The following is a 25,589-nucleotide window of genomic DNA, read 5'->3' on the forward strand; positions in this document are numbered from 1 at the left end:
CTGGCTACCGATTCAGGGTAGGGTGACTCTGGCCCGGAGTCAGCTGGGATAGGGCCCAGCACCCCCCGCGACCCTAATGAGGATAAAGCGGTTCAGAAAATGAGATGAGAAGCAGCATTACAAGGCTTTGTCTTAAGTATGTGTACTTCAAACTGCTGCCGCTGGGTGGCAGAATGCTAAAATATATAATATTGCGTACGCCTAAGGTTAGAAGCTTCACATAGGACGTCAGAGGTACATAATGAGAATACATGAGAGTCGTTTTTAATTTCAGTCATTATCAAATGCGTCCTCTTACAGTTTTGTAATTTTCATTTAACTCAACCCCACCCATTTTCAGAAGATTTATTGATGATAAGATTTAGAAGAATCTGCTCTAGGCAATGTCAGCATTTAGGGATATCCACACGAATGAACACACCTCTCATGCATAAACAAGTTGTTGCCACAGAAGCCTTTGTGCTTCAGGTGAGATATAACAGACCAAGACAAGCTAGTGTGCTTGCCAACATTCAAGAAGGAGAGGGGTGGGAGTACGGCTCATGATTTAAATGCCACTGTGCTCCTTCCTAATGCTCAGAAAGTGAACAGGGGAGAACCTGGATACACAGAGACCAACAACAAAACTCGTTTCTGCCGTCTGATGTCAAACAGATGTGGGTTTGCTAGGAGGAGTGACCTTCAATGAACTGTCCCAGGACCTGAATGTCATGGGGTTGTAAAGAGTTTCGACTCGTGATCGAGCAAAGGAATATTCCTGAGAAACCACGGGGTAGAGATTTGGATGACTGGATCACCTACGATTGTGTCCAACTGTCCCATGAGAGGGCAACAACATCTTTATGACAAACGCCCAACTTTGGCTGACCTTCAACTTTTAGCCATCACCGCATCCCTTTGCTGGATCCACTGCACAGTGAGAGAGTGAGAAGAAGCAGCCGCTGAAACCCCTCAAGTTCTGGATACCCCCTCCTCTTTGCTCCTTCTTCTTCTGGTACACCCCTTTGCCCTCTTAACTCCCATCTTTCAGCTCACCCCCCAACAGAGCAGAAAGCGTGAAAAATCTCACTAATGGGTTTATTTGCTGTCAGATCTGAGCCCATGTGTCATTCCCTCGGAGCATTCTGCTTGAAACATTTAATAGTTGAGTAAGCCGGCACCAAGTGGCCAAGGTGGGGTGAGGGGGCCAGGGGGACTTAGCTGCAGTCGTCAGTGTAACTGTCTCTTGGAACTCCAAGCACTCCTTTTGACTCATTTTCATCATCGGGACGCCGGGGCTGGTGAATATTTTTGAATAGGTCTTTCCTCAAGAGTATTCGGTCTCCATTAGGTCCAATTTTGTGGAAATGTGGTTTGGGACAGCTCCCCTGGTTGTGGTGCTTGCAGTGTGTTGGACTTACTGCATCCTTGATGGAGTGGAAGCCAAAAAGGAGCGGAAGAAGCCAAAAGAAACGCCACTTCAACATACAGAGACTTACAACGCCACTCTGTCAAACAGTGAAGAGGAGTCTGGAATTCCAAAGGTAGCAACTAAGACCTTTACAATTGTGCTTTAGTACTGTTGCTTTTTTATCAACAGATAAGTGGCAGGAACAGGTTTCTCACCCTGTTGCAGTCCAGATTCAATGGTTGTAGGGGACAGGTGTGACCTCTAAGGTCAAAACTCAGCAGGCCGCATCAAAATGTGTGAAATTCTTAATGGATGACTTCCATGGGTATGCCAGGAATGTGTACCGCAAAACGGCTGATCACAGCATCAATTAGTGTGAAGTTTACTATGAATGTCCTTCATCAACTATTGTGACAATTCAGATTGTATGCAGTTTTCAATATTAGATGAGAATTACACACTGCTCCTTCTTTTTATTCTGCTGCTCCGACTACTACTCCTTTACCGCTGAAAATGAGTCTAGTTATAGACCAAAGGTGGACATTTTTGGAATTGGGCAGTGGTTATGGTACACCATCATGATCAGCTATCTGTTACATTTTGGTTTCCAATTTCAGCCGATGTCATCGATCTCATCAAAAATATTGGAATTTTATCCTAAAGGAGACCCCTTATTGCATACCTGTCAACCTCTGCCGATAACTGCCCTTATAAATGATTATGATTCCCCTTACAAACCCCCCAAAAACCTTACAAACACCGTACGAGTCGTACGGTGTTTGTAAGGTTTTGGGGGGGTTTGTAAGGGGAATCATAATCATTTATAAGGGCAGTTATCGGCAGAGGTTGACAGGTATGTTATTGTTGTTGTTTTACAGGGGTCACTGGTTGCTATATCACAGTATTAAATATTCTGGATTCAGAACAATGCAGACAGGATTTCCTCTCAATTGTGTGATAGCATGTTGCCAAAATCATCCCAGCCCAGTGACATCTGCTGGCTGTCACAGGTGGAACAGTGCCAGACACTTGCATAGGGATTCCCCAAAAACTCAAATTCTGATACTGATGCCTTGAAAACGATCAAACCCGTGTTTCACCAGCTGGTCGGAAACACAAAGGGCCAAGGGCTAGATCCTGTAGCACAATGAGTTGAACAATTTCTTTAAATCTTCACATCGTCTTGCTTGTTGTGCATTAGAGACCTACTGCATCTGTAATGTATTTAGCTAATAATTCGGTGTCTTGGAATATTTGGCTTCAACTATCAGTCCACGAGCCTCACAACCATTCTCACTTGATAGACAGTGAAAGTTATCTTTTTACCCCAGAATCAAATATCAGCATTGATATGTCAACTGAGATGGTAACTGAAATCCTCCCACAATTGTCTGGATCCAGGGACTCCACAGCTGCCGGTTTTGTGCAAAGACCACCAATGGTGGACATTGCGACAGCGATTTTTGATGACCAAGGTTATTGGCGTCCAAACCGGTCCTCAAGGGCCGCAGTGGGTGCAGGTTTTCATTTCAACCGAAGAAGAGGATACTTTTTCACCAATCTGGTGTCTTAAAAGTTTAATTAGTTGAATGCCACCAGGTTCTGCTGGTTTCAGAAGAAACCTTGTTGATCTGTGCTGGATCAGTTGGAACTAAAACCTGCACCCACTGTGGCCCTTTGCGGAATAATTTGGACACCCCTGACCTAGGCTATAACGTAAATATGGACCGAAACAGCAGTGGATTAGTTCATCTTCATTTTGATATGTGTTTGACTGAATTGACCGACTGAAGGAATAATGTTCTTTACAATTGTGATCTGATTGGCATGTGTAGATCAAAGAAAGAAAAGAAAATAATTTGGGCTCTATTTTCATGTTCGGCACAAGTCTAGATTTGCTCTGTGTTGTGCTTAGCAGGTAAATGCATCAAACCAGGCTTTTTTTCCGTACTGATTAACATTTTTTTTACGTATCCCTTGAGGGTGTCGCACTTATCTGTTCATCATAGGCTTCACCAATGAAGAAACGGATTTGTTCCAATGAGAAGGTTGATGTACGCTTGGTATGAAGAAGTCAGTGGCGGTCCGGGAATTTCCTAGTGACGCCTTCAGCTATCGGAATCAATCCAACCCTCAAAAACGATTTTATGGCTATAAAACCTCTACTGCAGCTACAGCTGTGACATAAAAATCGTCAATAATAACCTCATACAATTGAAATATTATTTAGGAATATAGCCATTTTTTACTCACCAAAAATCCTTACAATATCCATCCTCCTTTCTTTCCTCCTTCTTTTCTATCGCCATCAAAGCTAATGCTGAAAGTCGAGCCTGTCCTGTCGTATTTCTGGCATACGTTTTTATTCGATTTAGTGCTGAAAATGTTTGTTCCCGGTTGTGACAGGCTTGCTTGCTTTGTAGTTGTCCGACCTTTCTTAATGATGTCCAGCTTTTTTTTTCTTGAAAAGTCCGTCTTGAAAATGGCTTTGACAGTAAATCTGCAAACAAATCAATTTCTTCTCCTCCTTCAGCCTTTGCGGGTTGACAAAACCGCTATTAAATCAACACAACAATATATTTTCTTCTGCAGCTCGCTCCAGATACAGTTTGGTAGCTCTGGCTAGTCCACTCTATCACTAGCCAATCATAGTTGGTGAAAGCAATGACGTATCGCTACGCCTGCGAGAAGGCAATGACGTATCCCTATGCCTGCGAGAAGGCAATGACGTATCCCTACGCCTGCGAGAAGGCAATGATGTATCCCTACCCCTGCGAGAAGGCCTTGGTGTCACCAAATCAAATTCTGATTGGTTAAAGCAAGAGTCTTATCGACGCTTGTTTAATGCAGCAGAGCCCACAGAACTGATTATGAAGGCCTTGAGGCAGATTTCTGTCCCTGGCAACAAATAATGGCTGAAATGTGATTGGTTAAATGCTTCAATATGAAAACACACATCTGGAAGCAGTGCAACCAGGGGGAAAAGCAATGAAAAGAAGCTACCAGACAATTTGGAATTATTTAATAAGTATTCATGGACAAAATATAATTAACATCAGTCTGTGATTCAGATATTTCTTAGGCCAGCAGAGAATGCCTTGAAGGCCCTGACGGCACAACACTAGAAGAAGTGTATAAGGACCTAACAGGCAGATATTGTCAGAACCTGGCTAGAGTGGAGAGGCCAGATGTCTGCACTTGAAAACAACCTTCTAACCTTATAGCTCGTGTCCATGTGTGACATGGGGAGAGAGTTTGACACTGCATGCATTTGCGCCGCCATCTTGCCTCAATAATACATAATAATAATGATAATACATAATGTCACTGTTCTCGTGTGTCTGTTGCCAGGACCACAATTGCGTTAGATAGAGTTCTATTTTGTACCAAAGGTTAAACTGGTTCTGCTGTGCTCTAAACTCTCTGCACACCAGTTTGCCCAGCTTCCAAATTCCAAAACATGAGTGGCGAGCTTTGCGCTGACATGAATTCCAATTATGGTGTGTTCTATGTGCGCCTAGAAAAAGGGAGTCCCGGCCTTTTTACACATCACACGTAGTCAGCTGAACAAAATATTTTAATTGAATTGTTTACATAGATATTTTTAGGGGGAAAATAATCTAAATGGATTTATCATGCATAAGCAAATTTGAAATATGCATTACTACAATTGACTTGGCATTGGTTTGTGATGTTATTTGGTAATGCCCAAGCTAATTTATACATGCCCACACACTTACACTCCAAAAACATGAAAAATGTATATTCATGCACCGTATCATCAATAGCATCTTTTTATTTAGTCACAAGTTGAAATAGCAAAAGGTATTTTGTCTTTATCATTCAGCTAGTAGGAATTTTAAAGTAGCTACTTTCAGATGGTTTCCCATTTTAGAATAAAAATGACCCCTTATTAAACATGATATCAGTTCACAACCCTTTGATCATCTGCTACATCTGCAATTGGCTGGAAACCAATTTAGGGTGTCCTCCACCTACTGCCCATAGTTGGTTGAGATTGTGTGTACAAAAAAAGGAATGAAATAATGAAATAAAAAATATCCCCTTATTAAAAATGACGCCAGTTTTCCACATTTTAATCATCATTGTTAGTGCATGTTCAAACAGTGCCAAGTCAATTGCTGTTTTTAAATTAGATTGCACTTAATAAGTACATTTATGATTTAAGTGATTTAACCTGCCGCCTCGTGATATAGAGGTTCACTTGCCTGACTTCGGTGTGGGCAAGCGCAGGCATGATTCCCGGTGGTGGCATTATGATTGCGAGTGTGAATGGTCATTTGTCTCTGTTTGCCCTACGGCTGACTGGCAACCAGTCTAGGGTGAAGTCAGCCATTCGCCCGAAGTCAGCCGGGTTAGGCTCCAGCAACTCCCGCATCCCTTTCAACGATGAGCGGTATGGAAGATGAATGAATGAATGTTTTAACCTCCACATTTTAAGTAGACTACAGGCATTCAGCTTTTCAACATCTGGGGCAGCATTTGGGGTAGTTGGGTGCCTTGCTCAAGGGCAGCTTAGCCATGAATGTGCAAGAGTTGTGTGTTGGTGGTCATTATTTTTTGTGAAGGTTTAGCACACGCCGTAAGTTGCTTTCAGCCCACCCATGATATTAGCACACAACGCTTATGTAGCCTGCCGGCCATCTTTCCCTTCAGCCCTACTTTTGGAATCTTTCTTCCATGGAAACAAGGAAGGAGTCCTCAGTTGTATTTATGAAACACCATGTAGGCAGTTGTGGTGTGCTGCTGTTTATTTGGTTTGGGCCGCTCCGTGAAAGCAGAACCAATGAAGAATGACCTTGTGTCAACCTTTAAGTCTGCGGAAGATTATGACCCGCTCCGGTTCCACTCCTCTGTCTCATCCCAAAGGGTGCGGGGGTGTCTTGTTGTTTTCACTAATTCCTTTTCCCAACGCCCACCTTCCCGAACCGGAGTCAACCATAGTAGGCCCTGTGCCATGATGTAGTAATTCTTAGGAACGTTAGGTGGGAGGATATTTTAAGAACCGTTGCAGTGTTCCTCCCAGTCAATTGATTCTGTCATTCAAAGACCCAGTCTGACTCCACTGTGTCTGGGCCATCCAATGGGGGGGGGGGGGGGGGGGGGTGTAACTGTGTGGCCCTGGAAAATAGGACAACATGCTGTGTACGGTAGTCACTAAACCCCGATGTATACTGAAAGAGAACACCTAGTTTAGGATTAGCTCCTCTTCAAATCCTCCTTTGTCTCTCTCCATTAACATCTACTACAATTAGAATAAACCTAGTCATTAAAACATGTATTGCGTGACACATTAACTTAAATTAGGTATCCAAGTGGATGGTTCGAAAGCAACACTGTTGTTTAAATGCTAAAAACCATAACCAACTTAACTCCTCGATTACAAATGCCCAAACACTCACCTATTTGTAAACTTTTCAAGATTCATTGATTTATTCAGTTTGCTGAAGCCTATCCCAGCCGACTTCAGGCACCAAGTGGAGGACCCCCTGAATACGGTAGCCAGCCAATCGCAGGGCACAAGTAGACATACATCCATTTACGTCCACACTCATACTTACAGACAATTTAGAGTCTTCAACCATCCTACCCTGCATGTTTTTTTGGATGTGGGATGAAACTGGAGAACCCAGAGAAAACCTGCACAAGCAAACTCCACACAGTGAGGACCGACCTGGGATCGAACCCTTGACCCATGAACTGTGAGGTCGACATGCTAACCACTGGGCTGGTTTTCAAAATTATTTTTTACAATATTGTATTCACAAACACCGCCCCTAAAGAGTCAGTTTTACACTAATGAAGTTCATAGACTGCTGATAACATCTACTTTTTGCATGCTTTGGCTAAAAAAATAAAAAATAAAACTAGTTTATCTTAACCAGCAATGCTGCTCTGGACACACTTTCCTTCAGCAAAGTGTGCCCTGAACAACTCAGACTACCTATTCAGTAAGTTTATCGTTCGACACATGGCAAGAAAAACAACTTGTCTGCTAGAGGCATCCTGGCATGGAATGTGTGTCATCAAACGAGCTTAATATTTACACTTCATATTTACAATTTTTCCCCTCATGCCAAGTGGGAACGCATTCAGACCAATGTGTGTGGGCTGCTAGCATTGGGCAATTCCATTTGAAAGTACAATAGTCCGAATAGTGTGAGGGGGACTTGTTATACATTTTAAAAAAAAATCTCACATGAACCGTATTCCCTGTCCCTATTTAAACTCTTGAAGAGAATGTAATGCTCATTGCTGTCTAAACAAAAGATGAGAGCCATCTGTCATTGTTGAGAGCTCCAAACAATCCACAATGCCTGTAATTGATGAGTCAAGTCAATCATCACACACACAGTGTGTCGATTAATGGCTGGATTTAGCCTAAGGTGAGGTTTGTTTCCTCTCTCTCATCCTGGGTGACGTCTTTGTGACATTTTGGATCAACCCGACACACTCTTGTTCAAAACCTACTGATTGTAGTTTTTACACTGATCCCATCACTGAGTGTTACTGTTTTGAATTTGAGTCTGCATGGTTCAAGTAACTTTCTTTGTACAGTCCTCTCAAATTCTTTTCCTAATACTCATCGCTGACACTGGTTAATAACCGTTGCAAAAAAAAGTTACAAAAGCAGCCATTTGTGGGTGGAGCTTTTATAGATGAGCATAGTGTTGAATATCTGTGTGAAGTCTGATGTAAATTTTACCCCAAAAATATGGGTTGAATTTCAATTTGTGTGACTCCAGGAGCATTTGACTTCATCATTTCTACTGCAATTGTTTTTCTTTGGACAAAACCAATACTGACAAACATTCACAACAGGATATGTCTCGAAGGTAAATATGCCTACTGTCAGAAAATTGGAGAAAATCAGGTTAGCAGGATGCTCTTATCCTCTTGGGATCCCTGCCTCTCAGTTTGTGATGGGAGCACTGTGATCCCCATCCAGCCATGCATGGATGACTGCACAGGGAGCAGCATAGGCATGGAAAATAACAAGAGGATTACTAGGCTCTTCATCATCCTGTCTACCCAGCCTTAACCATGCCTTCGCAATAGTTTCTTTCTTTCTTTTCTTTTTTTTTATCAACAACAAAACACTGCTTTCTGCTTTGGTGCACCAAGTTGTGTACAAGTACATGTGAAATTCATGGAAAATATAGCCAGCACTTCCTATGGAGTTTGAGATGACCATTTGTGTATGTTTTATCACTGAGAGTTTTCTGAATTTTGACCCTCCATAAATTGTGACTTTAAAATGTGCGTCATTTTAGGTAATATGACTATTGATGGAGAAGGGTTATAAATTCAACACCACAGCAGCTGGTTGTTGCTTTGGTTGTATTCGTGCTTTACACAGCTCATTTTCAATGTTTAATACCAGTTTGTCGTTTGAGAAATCTCATCTTCTGGCAGACAACATGGCATTCTCTCTCAGTTTGGGTTGTTGACAGATGAGGCCACTTCCAGACGCCTATGCGTTGGTAGTGATCAAAGAAGGTCCCCTGTGTTCTTTTTCAGCTGTCAGTCTGGTACCCAAGCCCATCCCGTCCCCACTTGAAAACATCAAACCGATCAACATACAGTTAGAACAGCATGTAGCGAATTGTTGTTCCTCCTTCCTACCATTTAGGATTTGAATAATCCAAGAAATACACAATAACAGTTGTTAGACTCATCCTATCGTGGTCAACATGATAGAATACTGCTCACCAAACCCACCTTTAACCACCAATTTAATTTCTATTCATTTTTTTTTCAATTTCTATTCCATCATCTTACATTTCACATATATCATGTCTGTAGCTACAGAAGCCTGTTACGTCCGAAATAGTGTGTGATTTCAGAACTCCTTTGCACCAAGGTGGGGATGTAAACTGAGACCGCCTCTCTGGCGAGTTCTCGGACAGGCTGGTTTGTATTGATACCAGACGGAAGGATACCTGAAGATGAGTTACAAGAACTTTTTGGGTATAGTCCAGACCAAACAATGTAAGTGGGAATACTCCACAAGAGTGTAGTCACACCTGGAAAATTCACCGTTTTGCTTTTTGGTCTGGACAGTTCCTTCTCACAAGGCAATTCTTGCAAGAGTCCCATGAGACATAATTTAATCATTGGAGAAAACTGTCTGGGTGTAGTAACACTGTATAACATGTAAGAAATCACAGAGGTGTGATGCTAACCACACATTTCCCATAATGCTTTTGGCTACGGAAGCCTGTTTCATGCAAAAAGGTGTGTGATTTATGAACTGGTTCACACCACTGTGCAGTCATTGTCCCACATAAAGCGAAACACCCCCCAGTTTGTTTGGATGCCAACCGAGATCACCTCTCCAGCGAGGTCTTAGACCAGATCTTTCCTCCACACCAGAATTCGCTGGTTTGTATTCGCAGCAGACAAAATGGTCCGCGCCACAAACCTTTCAGACCAAACTGTGCATCTGTGAATATGCCTTAAGTTACATGCGGGAGGTTCGACATACAGATGACAATGATTTTCTTTCCGATACGTGCTTTGATGCACTTCCAAAACTTGGTGGTAATTTCTCTGTTAGTTTAACTGTAACATGCAACAATTCTTAATGTTTCTACATGTTTGAAATTGTGTTTCTGAAGCAGCATACGGGCGGCAATAACACTATAAAGTTGATTAAAAATAATAATAATAATTGTGTTTAACTTATTGCATGACACTAACAATTGCTCACCTTTGATCCTCTCTCTCTAAGTCAAAATTCATTGGACTTTTCTAATGGTTGCAATTGAGCAAAATTAATGTCCTAAGATACCCGCACACAGACACACACACACACACACAAACACACGCACTCCTGCACACACTTGTAATTCAATATTAAAACTTAACCCACCAGGGATTTATTGTGTGCTCAAGTGTGAATAGCAACAGCTAATGTAATTGCTTTCATTTAAGCACCTAACTTGACAATTATTTCTGTATAGATACTTGAATCACCATCTTACAGAATGATTAATACCAACTTCCATTACGATGTTTTCCCTTGCATAGGTTGGAATTGTTGGAGCGTTGAATGAATTGTGTATGCTTATGTGTGTGTTTTAAAGAAGATAATGAGCTCAGAGTGAATTCCTGTTAATAATATGCTGCGTTTTTCTTTTTTTAATGTCAAATAAACCAGTGCAACAATGATGCAAATAGCTGCTCAAGACTTAAGAAACGATGAATTTGAAGCTTTTGCTTACTTTTAAATTGGAATTTCTCGCCCAAATTGAGGGTTGAAATACCTGAATAACCTGAACTAATCAGACTGACTGTACACTAACTATATAAGTCATTTAGTTAAAAAAAACTTAATAGCAAATATAAATCAAGTACTAGAATGCTTGTAGTTTCACAAAATATATTTCTTGGATGATTTATGTATATTGGTCAGTCCACCTGTGTGGAGTTGCATGTTCTCCACAGGCCTGTGTGGGTTTCTTCGGGTACTCCAGTTTCCTCCCACATTTCAAAGACATGCATGGTAGGCTGATTGGACACTCTATATTGCCCCTAGGTATGAGTGTGGGAGTGAATGGTTGTCTGTTTCCCCGTGCCCTGCAATTGGCTGGCCACCAGTTCAGGGTGTCCCCTGCCTCTGGCCCGAAGTCAGATGGGATTGGCTCCAGCACCCCCCACAACCCTAGTGAGGACAAAGCAGTTCAGAAAATGAATGAATGAAAAAAAAAGGATCTAATATATATATTTTTTTCAGGCGGCCTGAAAAGAGGGCTCAAGGTCTCACTGCCTTTTTATTATTAATGTTGTTGAAGAAAAAGAACATCCATTAACAAAAAACAACAACAACAAAATAGTTAAACTAGCTACTCCTCCGTTATTCTTGGATGGATGAGAATTACATTTTGGGTGGTTACTATGTCTCAACGGTGTATACGCATCGACCCTCAGAGCCCAATTTTTTGTTTAATTGGATTAATGAATCCGGACCTATCAGCATTTAAGTTCCAAGTCTGTCAGTAGAGGGCATGTGGGTGTGTTCAGTTGAAATCTAATATTATTATTTTTTTCAATCTAACTCAAAGCATTTAACTTTAATGATCAAATATATCACATATTAATATCATTCATTCATTCATCTTCCATACCACCCATCCTCGAAGGGGTTGCTGGAGCCTAACCCAGCTGACTTCGGGCGAAAGGCAGACTACACCCTAGACTGGTCGCCAGTCAGCCAGCCGTAGGCCACACGTATTAATACCATGCATGAATACACAAATTTAAGTAGAAATAATAAGTTAAAAAGTAGAATTTTAACACTTGCTGTGCCTTCTAGTTTTTTTTGGCTTCCAATTTATACTTTTTTCTTAAAACCTTATGTAGGAATTTACTAAGGGGCTCAGTTTTGTTGGAAATTGTATTGAAAGCCTGAAAAGTAATCTCATAAATTCTCATTTTGGCTTTTGTATGTTTCCTAGCCTCAGAAGCACAACAAAACAGAAGAAAATCCAGCATGTTAACTTGTTTATTTAGTCTGCTTTCAGACAGAAGAGAAACTCCAAATATTCGAGGGGAAATGTTTTGGTTCCAGCACTTTGAGAAGGCAAACAAGACGCCACTTTTTTATTGCAGTGGAACAAGAGGCAGGTCTTACAGTGGGAAAAAAATGTAGTGTTGGTTTTGCAGATAAGTGATCTGCAACCCACTGCCAAACCTAAACAAATTCCATTTCAGAGGACTCACCTTTCATGGCTTGTTTTTATCTCCTCATCTATCTCGACTGCGAGCTTTTGACATTTGGTGAAAGGCCGCTTAAGATTGATGCGATTGGAATTCATTTCGGCTCTCCTTTGACATAAATCAAAATGCACAGTGTAATGCATGACGATATTATGTCCAGATATCTTGGAACATATAATCTTTGGCTAATGGAGGCCCAAGAGCAACTTATTATAAGTGAGTTGTTTTAGATAAGGACACTCTTTTAAAAGGAGACTAACAACGTTAAAATCATATGGAGTATGGGTATACAGTAATGCAATTATTGCAATGCTATGTCATGTATGTTATGTTATTATAAATGTGTTGACAGTCTACACATACAAGGGGTGCAAAATCATTTCTCACCAGCTTGCTTGAGGAACGTGTTTAGAAATCATTCACTTTGTTTACATTTGTCTAAGCCTGTTTGGCCAAATGGGTTCTGACATGGCACCTGACCTGAGTGAAATGTTTGGAGGGACAACATTTGGATTACAGTATTGGATTGTGTTTGCCACATTTCTACATTACCTTTCCACTGAGTAAGTGTTCACAAACTAGTACCGTATTTATTCGAGTATAACGCACACACGTGCATAACGCGCACCCATAATTTGTGACTAAAAATTGGTATTTTTTTTTTTTTCACTTTTTCTCAGCTCACACCAAGGATTGCACAGGTATTGGTAACTGGCAAATGCTGAACACCTGTCGCCATGACAAAACATTTAATCACAACATATGGTATGGAAACCTGGTAAAACAAACTACCAGTATAAACACAATTCTCAAATGGAATTTACCATTTTAAATCCCTAAATTCTAATTCATCCCCATAATATTTAAAACATTTCAAAGTCTGATTCTTCATCATCAAATTCACCAAACAATTGATTCCATTCTTCTTGAGTTCTATTTTTTTTTTAAAGCGTGAGCTTACGGCCAATAGAACGGGCTCTCGCGTCCCATCTAGCGGACAAAGACAGGTTTTACGTCACTGGCGGAACTCAGTGTTTCACTGAGATTTGTGTATAACTTTGTTTCAGTTTTTTGGTACAAAAGTTTGCGCGTTATACTCGAATAAATATGGTATATACATGAGGAGTGCTCAATATGTTGATCGCAATCTATGAGTTGATTGCAAAGGTACTGTTGGTAGATCGCATGAGAATAAGATTTGATCCAGTCTGTTGGAGTCCTTAGCTGGGCTATTATGAATTTGGCTTGTCTGTTAACCTCCCTAGGGTGACATTGTCATGAATTGAAGCCATACAATTAAAGTTGAATTGTACATATGTGGTCATGTGACATACTATACATCAACATAAGTTACAAGAATCCTCGATATATTTCTCATTAAATATATAGTAGACCGTTTTGACTGGTCATTTCTTTACAAGCGCGTGTGCTGAAATAGTCTGAGCACCTCTGGAATGCACTAATGACTGGAGCTTTGTTGGTGAAATCCTGGCAATATACAATTTTATTTTCACAACCGTTCCATGTTTGCATTTTGCACTTTTGGAGGAGCCATGCAGCGTCAATAGGAGACAGGTCTGCAATGCCAATAGGCCGGTTTCCTACCCATATCCCTACTGATGAGGTCACGCTTTTTTAAGGCACGGATTGTAGCTTGGGCGAGTATTGCTGAAATAGGAATTGCATGTCTTCTGGTTGGTGCTTTTCTTTTTTGCTCTGAAGGATATGACTTCTCTGATTTCCAAAAGCAATTTGCAACGTGAACTCTTGGTCCACACTTTGCAGCTCTTGATTTTCAATACTGCCTTTGAAGATTAGTGTTGATCCAAAGCAATTTGTCTTTTTGAGAAAAAGAAAAAAATCTAATAAGCCAAATCAAGAGCTGAATTTCAGCAGGTTATGTATCAAACCTGCTCTCTCTGAGAAATTAGATTTATATTTCATCAGACTTGGAAATTTTGACAAACATGAACTTTCATTTCCCTCAGTCTTACATAGTAAATGGCAAATTCGATCTTTTTTTATTTTGTAATAGCTTTTATTATAACCACAAAATAATTCGACTTCACTTTTTTTTTCAAATTCAAGGCAATTTTACCTTCTTTTTACAGGTTTCTGATAACCAACGAGTGGATCCATTGGGATCATGGATGGACTTTGTCAAACGCCCAGTTGGCAACTTCCCTGCAAAGTGTCGCAAACGGAAAAGACCTTTGGTAAAACCAGTGAACTTGTTGAGATTGTTGTAGTATTTAACATAGGGCACGTATTTACCTTGTTGGCTTTCATTGTTGTAGCTAGACAGTCAGTCCATTTTGACATGGATCAGTTAAAATGGCTTGGATCTCTAAGAGTCAATGGCATTGATACATTAGCATTCAGAGATAATCCTCCCAGTTTATATGAACGTACAGTTGTGGTCAAAAGTTTACATACACTTGTGAAGAACATAATGTCATGGCTATCTTGAGTTTCCAGTTATTTCTACAACTCTGATTTTTCTCTGATAGAGTGATTGGAACAGATACATCTTTGTCACAAAAACATTTATGAAGTTTGGTTCTTTTATGATTTTATTATGGGTTAACAGAAAAAGTGATCAAATCTGCTGGGTCAAAAATATACATACAGCAACACGAATTAGCAATTTTGGTGACTTAGAAAGTTGTGTCAGTGAAATGAGCTTCATAGCATGGCCTCTTAACTTCTTGTGAGTGATTATGAGTGACTACAGCTGGTGACTTCTCTGAGGCCATTTAAATAGGGCTCATTGGATGCAAACACCCACAAACGCTACAATGGGAAAGTCAAAGGAGCTCAGCATGGATCTGAAAAAGCGAATCCTTGACTTGAACAAGTCAGGAAAGTCACTTGGAGCCATTTCAAAGCAGCTGCAGGTCCCAAGAGCAACAGTGCACAAGTGTTTGTAAGTATAAAGTGCATGGCACTGTTTTGTCACTGCCACGATCAGGAAGAAAACGCAAGCTATTACCTGCTGCTGAGAGAAAATTGGTCAAGAGGGTGAAAATTCAACCGAGAATCACCAAAAAGCAGATCTGCCAAGAATTAGAAGCTGCTGCAACACATGCATCTCCATGGACTGAGAGGCTGCCGTGCAAGAAGGAAGCCCTTGCTCCAAAAGCGGCACCTTAAGGCTTGACTGAAGTTTGCTGCTGATCACATGGACAAAGATAAGACCTTCTGGAGGAAAGTTCTGTGGCCAGATGAAACAAAAATCGAGCTGTTTGGCCACAATGTCCAGCAATATGTTTGGAGGAGAAAAGGTGAGGCCTTTAACCCCAAGTACACCATGCCTACGTCAAGCACGGTGGTAATAGTATCATGCTGTGGGGCTGTTTTGCTAACAATGGAACTGGTGCTTTACAGAGAATAAATGGGATAATGAAGAAGGAGGATTACCTTCAAATTCTTCAAGATAACCTAAAGTCATCAGCCAGAAGATTGGGTCTTGGGCGCAGTTGGTTGTTCCAACAGGACAATGACCCCAAACACACATAAAAAGTGGTAATGGATTGGCTAAATCAGGCTAGAATTAAGGTTTTCAAATGGCCTTCCCAAAGTCGTGACTTAAACCCCGTTTAGAACTTGTGGACAATGCTGAAGAAACAAGTCCATGTCAGAAATCTTGCCAGAATCCTGTGGATGGCTACCAAAAGCGCCTAATTGAAGTGAAAATGGCCAAGGGACATGTTACCAAATATTAGCGCTGCTGTATGTATATTTTTGACCCAGCAGATTTGATCACTTTTTTCTGTTCACCCATAATAAAGTCATAAAAGAACCAAACTTCATGAATGTTTTTGTGACAAAGAAGTATCTGTTTCAATCACTCTATCAGAGAAAAATCAGAGTTGTAGAAATAACTTGAAACTCAAGAGAGCCATGACATTATGTTTTTCACAACTGTATGTAAACTTTTGACCACAACTGTATCATTGTCAGTGGTAGGCAAATACTATGAAAAGAAAAAAAGTTCTTAGGGCCCATATCCAGAGTGGATATATTTCCATTCATTTTAAGTTAATACTGTAGTTTTGTATTAATATTTTATTCATTTATAAATTGATGAACCAAACCACACAGTGAAATATGTTGATTTGTGGATGCATGGACTTCCAGAATGGAAAGAAGACAGAAGTCTTCTTGTTGTAATAAAAAGCCCCATGTCAAGAGGAAAGATGTCCTTTACTTTTTTACCTGTGGAATTCTTCTAGTTTTTCTCAGCACAATTCTACCTCTACACAAAAGACACATATTTACTCTGCCCTAATGGCATCTGTGACTTTGGTTGCTTACTTGCTAACATTTATCCTTCTCTAGCCAGGCCCACCTGGTCCTCCAGGTCCCCCTGGCCCACAGGGACCACCTGGCTCACCTGGAGCTGAGGTCACCCAGGAAGTTCTTCTCCAAGAATTCAAAGAGATGATCAAAGGTATGGAAGCATATTGCTTGCTCAGCACTTAAGGGATGAGATAATTTTGTGTTTCAAACAGAGGCTACAGAGAGACGGGCCATGGCAGTGGATCAACAACCCACTTCTAGCCAGCTTCCCATGGCTCTCCTCACGTTGCAAGAGGGCATGACGTCCTACCGGCGGATAGAGGAGGCTTTCCACTGCAAACTCAAGGGACCTGTTGTTGTTGACAAGAAGACTCTGGTGGAGCTCCAGAATTTTCAAACAGTATGTTGCCAAAGTTCACAACTGTGCTCTGCTTCCTACATGTCTCAAGCCATTTATTTCCACATAGGAATTAATATTATTATGATTTTTTTTCAAATGTAAGAAGCACCATGTAACATGGATAGCAAGGCACTTTCTCCAGGGGCTCCTACCATTTTCTGACATTCCAAAATGCATGTGTCACTTCAAAACTCAAAGGTGTGAATATGAGCATGAATGCCAACACAAACCCTGTGATTGACAGTCTACCTTAAAATGGCTCTTTGCCTATTGTTGAAGTACTTCCAGCCAGTTTTTGTACAATGTCAGAATATCCTGGGAGGTGTGTGTATCTGCGTATCATCATTCCAATTAGTCATGCTAACCTAAGATTGTAATTAGACGTAACTCAAATTTGTGAGCTCAAGAAGACTGTTATTTTGAGTATTCCTAACTAATTTTATCAAGTCTATATTAATTGGATTGGATTGGATTGGATAACTTTATTCATCCGGTAGTCAGGAAATTTCATTGTGACAGTAGCAAGAGGGTGAGAATGCAGATACAGGAAAGGCATAGTTACACATAATTACAAGTTAGACAATACAGTCGCAAAGGCCGCAGAAGAACAAAGCAAAAGCACAAAGTACAAAGCAAATCAAAGTTTATGGGATCATTAAGCATCACCAAATCAAATCATGAAGAGAGAAAAGCAGCAAACACACAAAACTCGCAAGAGCGGACTTAGCTACCGCCACCGGCTGCCAATTGAGCGGCGCCATCTTGGTTGCGGTAGCAAAAACGGATAGAGACTCAAGAAAAAGACGTTGTAGAGTTGGATAAAGCTGAAACCACACACAGGAAGTCTTCCACAAGATGGGGAACTTCTGCAGACTGTGACCGAGGAATAGAATATGCAGAGTCACTCTTCCAAGCTTATCTGCACAGTTCCTCAGTAGTCTGAAGCTGAAGAATCAACAGTAGCAGAGTAGAACCCCTCGACTCCGTTTCCGGCCTGGTAAGCGCCGACAGCTCTTCCATCTTATCCCATGATGGAATGGTTGGTCTAAAGCGTCGCTTTTGTCCAGCTCTGAATTTCCAGCGGCATTGAGGTGTTGCTCCTTCTGCTGCGTATTGTAACAGCTAGTCCCATGTGTATGACAGCATAGGCATGGCTGAATGGTTCCAAAAAAGAAGTAGCAGAAAGAAGCCAGGCTAACAGAACAAAGAAAGTTGTAAAAACATTAAAGTAAAAAGTATAAAGTACAAAGTAAAGTAAAAAGGAATGTATTAAGAAATATTAAAATGTATTTTAAAAAAAGATAGAAAGGCTGTAAAACACGAAAAACAAATAAGAGTAGGCAGAGCTACTGCCACTGGCTGCCGCGTGACGGCGCAATCTTGGATTTTTTTTTTAAAATTACATTATCACGTTTGTGGTTCATACTTAAATTCCTCTCTCTCAATGCCTTCAACACGGGTGTTTATAATTTTCGTGTTCCACAGCCATTGTGTTGGCCTGAGATCAAAACTCAAAATCCATTTGGACTATAAATGTTGTAGTAATATATTTTATATTGGCAGCTTTATGTTTTGGATCATTTTTCTGTTGGAAGATAAATATATGTCTGAGTCTCAGGTCTTTTGCAGACTCTTAACAGGTTTTCTTCGAGAATGGTCCTGTATTTGGCTCCATTCATCTTCCCATCAATTTAACCATTTTCCCTGTCCCTGTTGAAGAAAAGCAGGCCCAGACCATGAGGCTGTCACCACCATGTTTGACAGCGGGGATGGTGCATTCAGGGTGATAAGCTGTGCTGCTTTTATGCCAAACATATCGTCTTGCATTGTGGCCAAAACATTCGATTTTGGTTTCGCGAATACTTCTGCAAGGCACTATACTTAAAGTTAAGTCAAGTTTTCTTAAGATTTTGAGTTCAAACTACTAAACACAATTTCAATTTATACTTAGATTAACTACAAAATTCAAGTTCTGCAACTGTCGTTTTACCGTGTATGCTCAGTATGTCTTTACGTAAGTCTTTTTTTATAGTACACACACATACACAAGAAATATCAAGGAAAATATTGGCTTAAAATGATGTCGTACTAACGAACCACCTGTTGAACTCGTTTTAATGAAACTTGGCGTAGAGAAATTCATAATATACCACTTATGAGGATCTTATGAGGTATTTTAAAGATGATTGCAATAACAGAGACATTTCCCTTGGTGAGAAGGCAATTTAAAAATAAGACAAACTAAAAATACATTTTTACTGCTCATTATGTTTACACTATATGGTAGGCAGATATTTGCCAAGGTCAGATACTTTTACAACAAAAGTCTCGTCAAAAATGTGAAAAAATAAATACATTACATACATTAAATATTAATCCCTAAACCTTTTAAATCAGTTGCAAACTCTTCTTGTCTTTTTTTTACCTATTTGCTTCTCACTGGTAAACTTTTTATGGCCAAAGTGTAGTGTTTGGCTTAGTTTGTGTGAGAAATTACCACTTTAGTAGTAATTGGCACCGGTAGAACCTGAAGTTCCACCCAAAAACCTACCAGTCAAAAATATCCATCCAGTTCCACACATCACCCTCTGGATGGTTCACAAAAGGCACTCTGTGTGTAACTTGGAGTAAAGTTTGAAGCTGACAGAAATAGACCCTGTAAGAAACTGTATGCTGTAGTGGAAGAAGCCTGTTGACGAGACTGGCAAAGCATAACCTTTATAGACAGAGGATTGTAAAACACAAGGATGTAACTCTGTAGTTCTTTTAAGGGAATATTTGGTTTCCTCTGGTTTGATGGTGATCGATCAAACATTGTCTAAAGTAGCTCAAATGAGGCCCAAATCCCACTGGAAACAGAATCAAAGATGTTTCAATTTAATTTATCTTTAACTACATAACAATTGTGAAGCAATGTAGTGGAAACAGAGTGATGAGTTCGTAATTTTGAAATGGTTTTAGAATGTATTACGATGGTGGGACCGCCGCTTTTCATTGAATTTGTCCACAAAGAAAAAGGACCTTTCATTTTTTGCACATTCACCAAAGTTCTCTTCCAAGTTCATTCATTCTTGAGAGGTGTTTTTGTTCTCATGTAATTTCTTATGCTTGGCATGGACTATTTACCAAGTGAAAAGATGCCAAGCCAGGGGGATCGAGAAACCTGACCAATTTTATAAATTATTTGACAAACTCTGAGAGTGACAGCTTTTGGAGCGCTCCAAGCACAATTTTTCATAATTCTGGTATAAACATCCTTGTTTTTACATGCATCCAATGCCAGTTTTTTTTTTTACCTTCTGAGCACTTCCATGAATTACCATCAAATCTGGTTTATTGAGTTAGTCTTTCACATATTGTGCTACCCTTTCTTAGATGTGTCCCTTGGCCGGATGGTTGCTCTAATGTGACCAGAGTCAAGCTGTTTTCTGAGATTTAGAATCAAAAGCCATTTAATAAACTAAAACTAATAGAATGTATGCTTGTGAATATTATTGTATAGTTACTGGTGGGCTTCAAGTAAAGATTTGTATGTGAGATTTGCACTCCAATTATTCATTCAATGGCCCAACTATTTCAATACAAATAAAAAAAAATGTTTTCGAAGTACTTATAACATTGTTCTCAATGGTTAAGCCAATTTCCAATTTTAAAAGTCTATTGTCAAGGCGTAAAGTTGTTATTGTTTTATTTTTATGTTTACATCGGATATCCCATCCTCCACAAACCAGCCAATTATTAGATTTTTTTTTCTTTCGTTTGGGTTGCCACTATTCTGTAGGCTATGTAAACTAATGTTACTACCAATGTCACAGGCATAATTAACAATAACACCTACCATAGAGAAAAAATGTTACGTTTAATGTCAAATGAGTCTTGACAAATTCAGAAACAAAACAAAGATATACCTTGGACATCAATGGAGATAACTAAAGAGAAAGGAAAAACTGACAACAGATTCCAAAGTTGCACAACTCCTGCTCAACAGGGGATGTATTTTTGAGTTTTCCCACATTACATTCTTGTATGGTAAATTCACAATAGCAATATGAACAAAGTTAGTATTTCCGTGCTACGTGGTTGTCCATTGACCAAGGCAAAGATAGCATCTTTACGCATGTACCAATGTTAGTTGGTAACTGAAGTTAAATGGAGGAATACTAAAATCGTCTTTGTTGCTGTTAACTAAGTGTTGAAAAAAAGGTTCTACGATTTTTACGTTGCACAATTCTCATATCGATTTCAATCAGTCCATCCGATCTGTTCATACTTGGTGCAATTTGAAACCCTTATATTTGAAGACTGCACTGTGTATTCTTTTAACTTTAGGTTATGTAATACAGGTAAATTGTAGACTACACGTGCCAAAATGCAACATTGGTATGATAACGCAACTTCCTTCTCCATTGCAAAACACTTATTTGGCGACTCAAATGGAAGCTGTTATGCACTTCAATGTTAAGATCCTGGTTTTTGGCCACCAATCTTACATATTGCTCCTTTAATCAAATGAACTAGGAGGTGTAACACTTCCTCAAGTGTGCATTCACTTACAAAATTTTATCATGATGCAATACTTAATGAAAAGACTGTTATTCAGAAAATCTGATATTGTTTGCAGCCGCCAGCCAAGGGAGCCTTCCTGAGAGGGGCAGGCATGGACCAGTCTACTGGCAGATTCACTGCACCCATCACAGGGATCTACCAGTTCTCTGCTAATGTCCACATTGGTAAATCAAAATGCATGTGCCACTCAAAACCGTCTGGTCAGTGGCCACTCATGCCTCTCTATAACATCAATTTTCAACCTCATTGCATTAATCTTGTTTCATACTTTTAAAAAAATACTATGCTTTTCAACTGGTATTGCACTAAATTCACCAGATGTAACATTGGGCTTTCTGGACAATTCACCTATTAGGTTATTGGAAATCATCAAGGCTAAGCAACTAATGCTATTTGTTATATTGCAATTCACCATAGCCGTGAAAGGCCCTAATAAGGTAAAACATACTAAATTGAGTAGTGTCACGTTAGATTTAACAGAATACATTGACTTTTTGCAGATCACAGTGAAGTAAAAAGAAGCAAGAGCCAGCTGAAAGCAAGGGACAATATCCGTGTACTGATCTGCATTGAGTCACTTTGCCACAGATACACGTAAGTATTATGCATTAGCTAATTTGGTGCAACCTCTGATGCTGAACACGTTTTATTTTTTACTAGGATACTGGTCAACCTATTTTATTTTATAACAAAATGTCCCATGTCCCAATAACAAATCATGATGGTATTTATTCTTTGATTCATTTCCGGTTCCACTTATCCTCACAAGAGTCACGAGGGTGCTGGAGCCTAGCCTAGCCAACATTGGGCAGTAGGCAGCGGACACTTTAAGTTGATTGCTAGTCAATTGTAGGGCACACAGAGAGGCGCAACCATTTGCGCACACACTCATACTTAGGGACAATTTTGAGTGTCTACACAGCCTACCCTGCAAGTTTTGGGGAAATGGCCAGAAACAGGAATACCATGAGAAAACAGGGGAGACATAAAAACTCTACGCAAAAAGGTCAAAACTCACCGGAGATTAAACCCTCGATCTCAGAACTGATAAGCAGACGTGCTAACCACTCGGCCCACCGTACCGATTCATTATAAAATAATACAAATAATCATTTCCAACAACACACTGGAGAGTGAGGCAACTTTATGAAATCTAAGCGCACTTTAACAATATGGCTCGCGACCGTCACCGTATGAAAGAGCTTATTCAGGAAGAAATAAATCTGACTAGCACTACAGTGCTCACATTCTTAACTTGCCTATTTGTTTTATTTGACTTTGTTACAGTCTCATTTCAGTTCTTGCAAGCATTAGACTTGAATTTGGAAAGTCAGAGCGGCTGGGACTTTTCAATTTGTATGGAAACATTCTTGCAAAACAACATGGAGCATCTTAAGAGCAAAATGTCTGTTCTTATTACTCAAAGGTTTTGTGAAAATTATGAGAAAGCTCCCAACTCTCTGTGTATCAATAAAGAAATTTGACATTGATGTTTATCATTTTGCCAATATTATAGTTCTTCAAATATTATTGTTTTACAGTTCGTTGGAAATGATCGTGGGCTTGGAAAGTAACAGTCGGATATTTAGTGTGAGTGTTCAGGGTCTCCTGGAGCTTCAGGTGAGTCATTTTCAAGTTATCTGATATATAATGTGTTTTCTAAATAACTCTAGAGCCATTTGGTTAAAAGTACTCTGTCACAACCTTCCATGTAAACTACTGCCTACTTACCTAATACATCTACAGTTTAGCAAGTGTGCACTTGCATGTCACCTGATAGCGGCACATCTTTTCACCGTGTACAGGAAGAACAATTGTGATCACAATTAAAAAGTGATCAAAGCATCCCAAAAATATTTATTTTCTCCTTATTCATAGCCATATATAAGCTTGTTTCAGTAGTGTGTTCATGAGCCCTATTTCCTGTTTGGATTTTGTGAACAATACAATACAAAGAACACTATATTTAAACAACAGTACATGACATTTGTGAGGGAGTATTATAGTAATCTATAGCCCGGTTTACAGGCAGATTTTGTCCTTATTCCAATTAAAATTGTCCCAATTACGGCTAGCAAGGGAACTGTTTACACGGGACGTGATTATTCAAATCTGGACCGTCTGTTTTACAGATGTGATACAGTGGTTTCTTATTGGTTCGACATTTTGTTCAAATCCAGCTTCGATGAACTTTACTGTACTGTTTAGAATAGTTCTTTTTTCTGTCTTTCTGTTGTCTCTGCGTGCAATGATGTTAGGATATTTTACAGTTTGTACTATAAGAAGTAAAATCTTATCTTATCTTTAAGTAAAATCTTAAAAATAATACAGTTGCATGCTCTATTTAGGCACTTTATTTTTAATGTGTAATTCTTTCTGAATCAACCTATACAATAAAATGATTTTACTTCTTATTGGTTAAGAAAATGGAATGTGCTACCCCTGTTATTCGGAATTAAAATTCATTCGGATTCAGCTTGTTATTCTGAAAGAGTTGTTTAAGTGGAGTGGTTTTATTCAGTTTGGCTTGTATTCATATATATTGTAATTCGAGCTCCGTGTAAACCCAGTTTGGCTACTCACCTTCACACAATCCCACGAGGCCTCACCACTTGAACTCTTTCTAGGGCAAGAAGACAGGTTTTGGTAGTTAAAATAAAACAAAAATAATAGCACAACATTTTGGGTCATGTTGGAAAGAATATTAACATTTTTATATTGGTATATAAGGGTGGTCTAAATGACCCAGAACCTGATGTCCATGTGTGTGGGAACCTGGTATTATTATTTTTATTATTAATAATCATTATTATTTAATTCCATTTTGATTGAATAAATGACATTATACATTATAAAATGTTTTAAAAACAATATTAATCAAATTAAAATAATCAAACCAAACGTGGTCATGGCCCCTACTAATATACACAAGTTTTGTTTTGTTTTTAATCCATTCCATTCCATTAAATAACTGTATTTGTGATTTGATAATTGTGTTTAGAGGCGAATTTACTCTATTCAAGCATTTTAAATGTGTTTATATCATATATGAAGGGTGAAACTATCATGAAATTGTGTTTTTTTGCCTACTGCAGATGAGTCTGGTATGCCTGTGATAAACTGGGTTCACTGTACATATAGATTTATGTGAGGTGCTTTTTTGTCCCATTGCAGGCTGGCCAGTACACTTCCATCTTTGTGGATAACGCCGCCAGTGCCTCTGTCACGATACAGAATGGCTCCGACTTCATGGGCGTGCTTCTCGGCGTGTAATACCACATAGCAGCGGGCTCCCATCGTCGGGCGCAGTGGCGTTCAGAGCGAGGTCCGGCTAATTTTTTTGACCCGGCGCCATTGGCTCAAATGAGGGTTGGAGGGGTGGAACTTAAGAGAGATTTGTTTTCTATTTCACTTCCCACTCCTTGGTACAGTTTTGTGCTGATTCAGCAGTACAATGACCTGAACATGCAACATGTTATTGTCATGCAAAAAAATCCACCTACAGCTTTCTGCAATGACCTACACTGTGCCTTAAGATCATTGTCTCCAGAAAACAGAAAGACAAACAAGGATATTATTATTTTTTACTGGGAGCAATACTGACAACACAGCTATGTTATTTAGCTTGTGGTTGTCACATGGTAACACAGTTCTATCTTTCAGTAATGTTTATTTGATCTGCCACAATTGCATGATTGGATGATGTGTAACGACAACTGTTCTGTTTTCCTGCCATACATTTGTAATTTATCATACTTTCATAAAATTGGTTAGAATTGTACTTAATTATATTTATGTTTGAGAGAATGTATCAAGCTTATGCTATTTGACTTTTAGATTGCTACAGCAATAAAATTATATCTTTTTACACTATTGTGAAATGTGTGACCTTATTGTGATTTTGAAGCCTTAACGGAGATCTTATGTAGATACTATGACTTGAAAAAGAAAAAAACTACAAGTATTATTGGGGCCCATGACCAGAGTTTATTTTTCATGGAAGGACCCCTAATTCTGCAGAATGCGATCAAAATGAAAAGCATAACCATAACTGGAAGTTAACCAAATATGCTCAGAAATGTATGTGAAATGATGTGGAACCATAAAATCAACAGAAAGTTACCTATCAATGACCCCAAATACGCAGTAAATCTGATGCTGCATTGGTGTAACTCCCACTCTTTGACT

At 39.5% G+C, this 25,589-nt stretch overlaps 1 protein-coding gene across 1 annotated transcript; it reads left to right on the top strand.

The window, feature by feature from the left end:
- The first annotated feature begins 294 nt into the window (after positions 1-294).
- c1qtnf12 (C1q and TNF related 12) lies at positions 295-25,275 on the top strand. The gene is made up of 8 exons (XM_077598225.1): positions 295-1,523; positions 14,245-14,349; positions 16,475-16,586; positions 16,648-16,835; positions 21,457-21,565; positions 21,902-21,995; positions 22,943-23,021; positions 24,576-25,275. Exons 1-8 carry the CDS (start codon positions 1,347-1,349, stop codon positions 24,672-24,674), a joined length of 963 nt encoding a protein of 320 aa, XP_077454351.1. The 5' UTR covers positions 295-1,346; the 3' UTR covers positions 24,675-25,275.
- The last annotated feature ends 314 nt before the right edge of the window (positions 25,276-25,589 follow it).

The sequence above is a fragment of the Stigmatopora argus genome, chromosome 1 (genome assembly GCF_051989625.1).
Source record: "Stigmatopora argus isolate UIUO_Sarg chromosome 1, RoL_Sarg_1.0, whole genome shotgun sequence".
In the NCBI taxonomy this organism is placed as follows: Eukaryota; Metazoa; Chordata; class Actinopteri; order Syngnathiformes; family Syngnathidae; genus Stigmatopora; species Stigmatopora argus.

Coding starts and splice junctions, on each gene's coding strand:
- c1qtnf12 (XM_077598225.1), top strand. CDS start 1,347: ATGTGGTTTGGGACAGCTCCCCTGGTTGTGGTGCTTGCAGTGTGTTGG. Junction 14,350..16,474: donor GCAAACGGAAAAGACCTTTG/GTAAAACCAGTG, acceptor ATCCTTCTCTAG/CCAGGCCCACCTGGTCCTCC. Junction 21,566..21,901: donor CTCTGCTAATGTCCACATTG/GTAAATCAAAAT, acceptor GACTTTTTGCAG/ATCACAGTGAAGTAAAAAGA.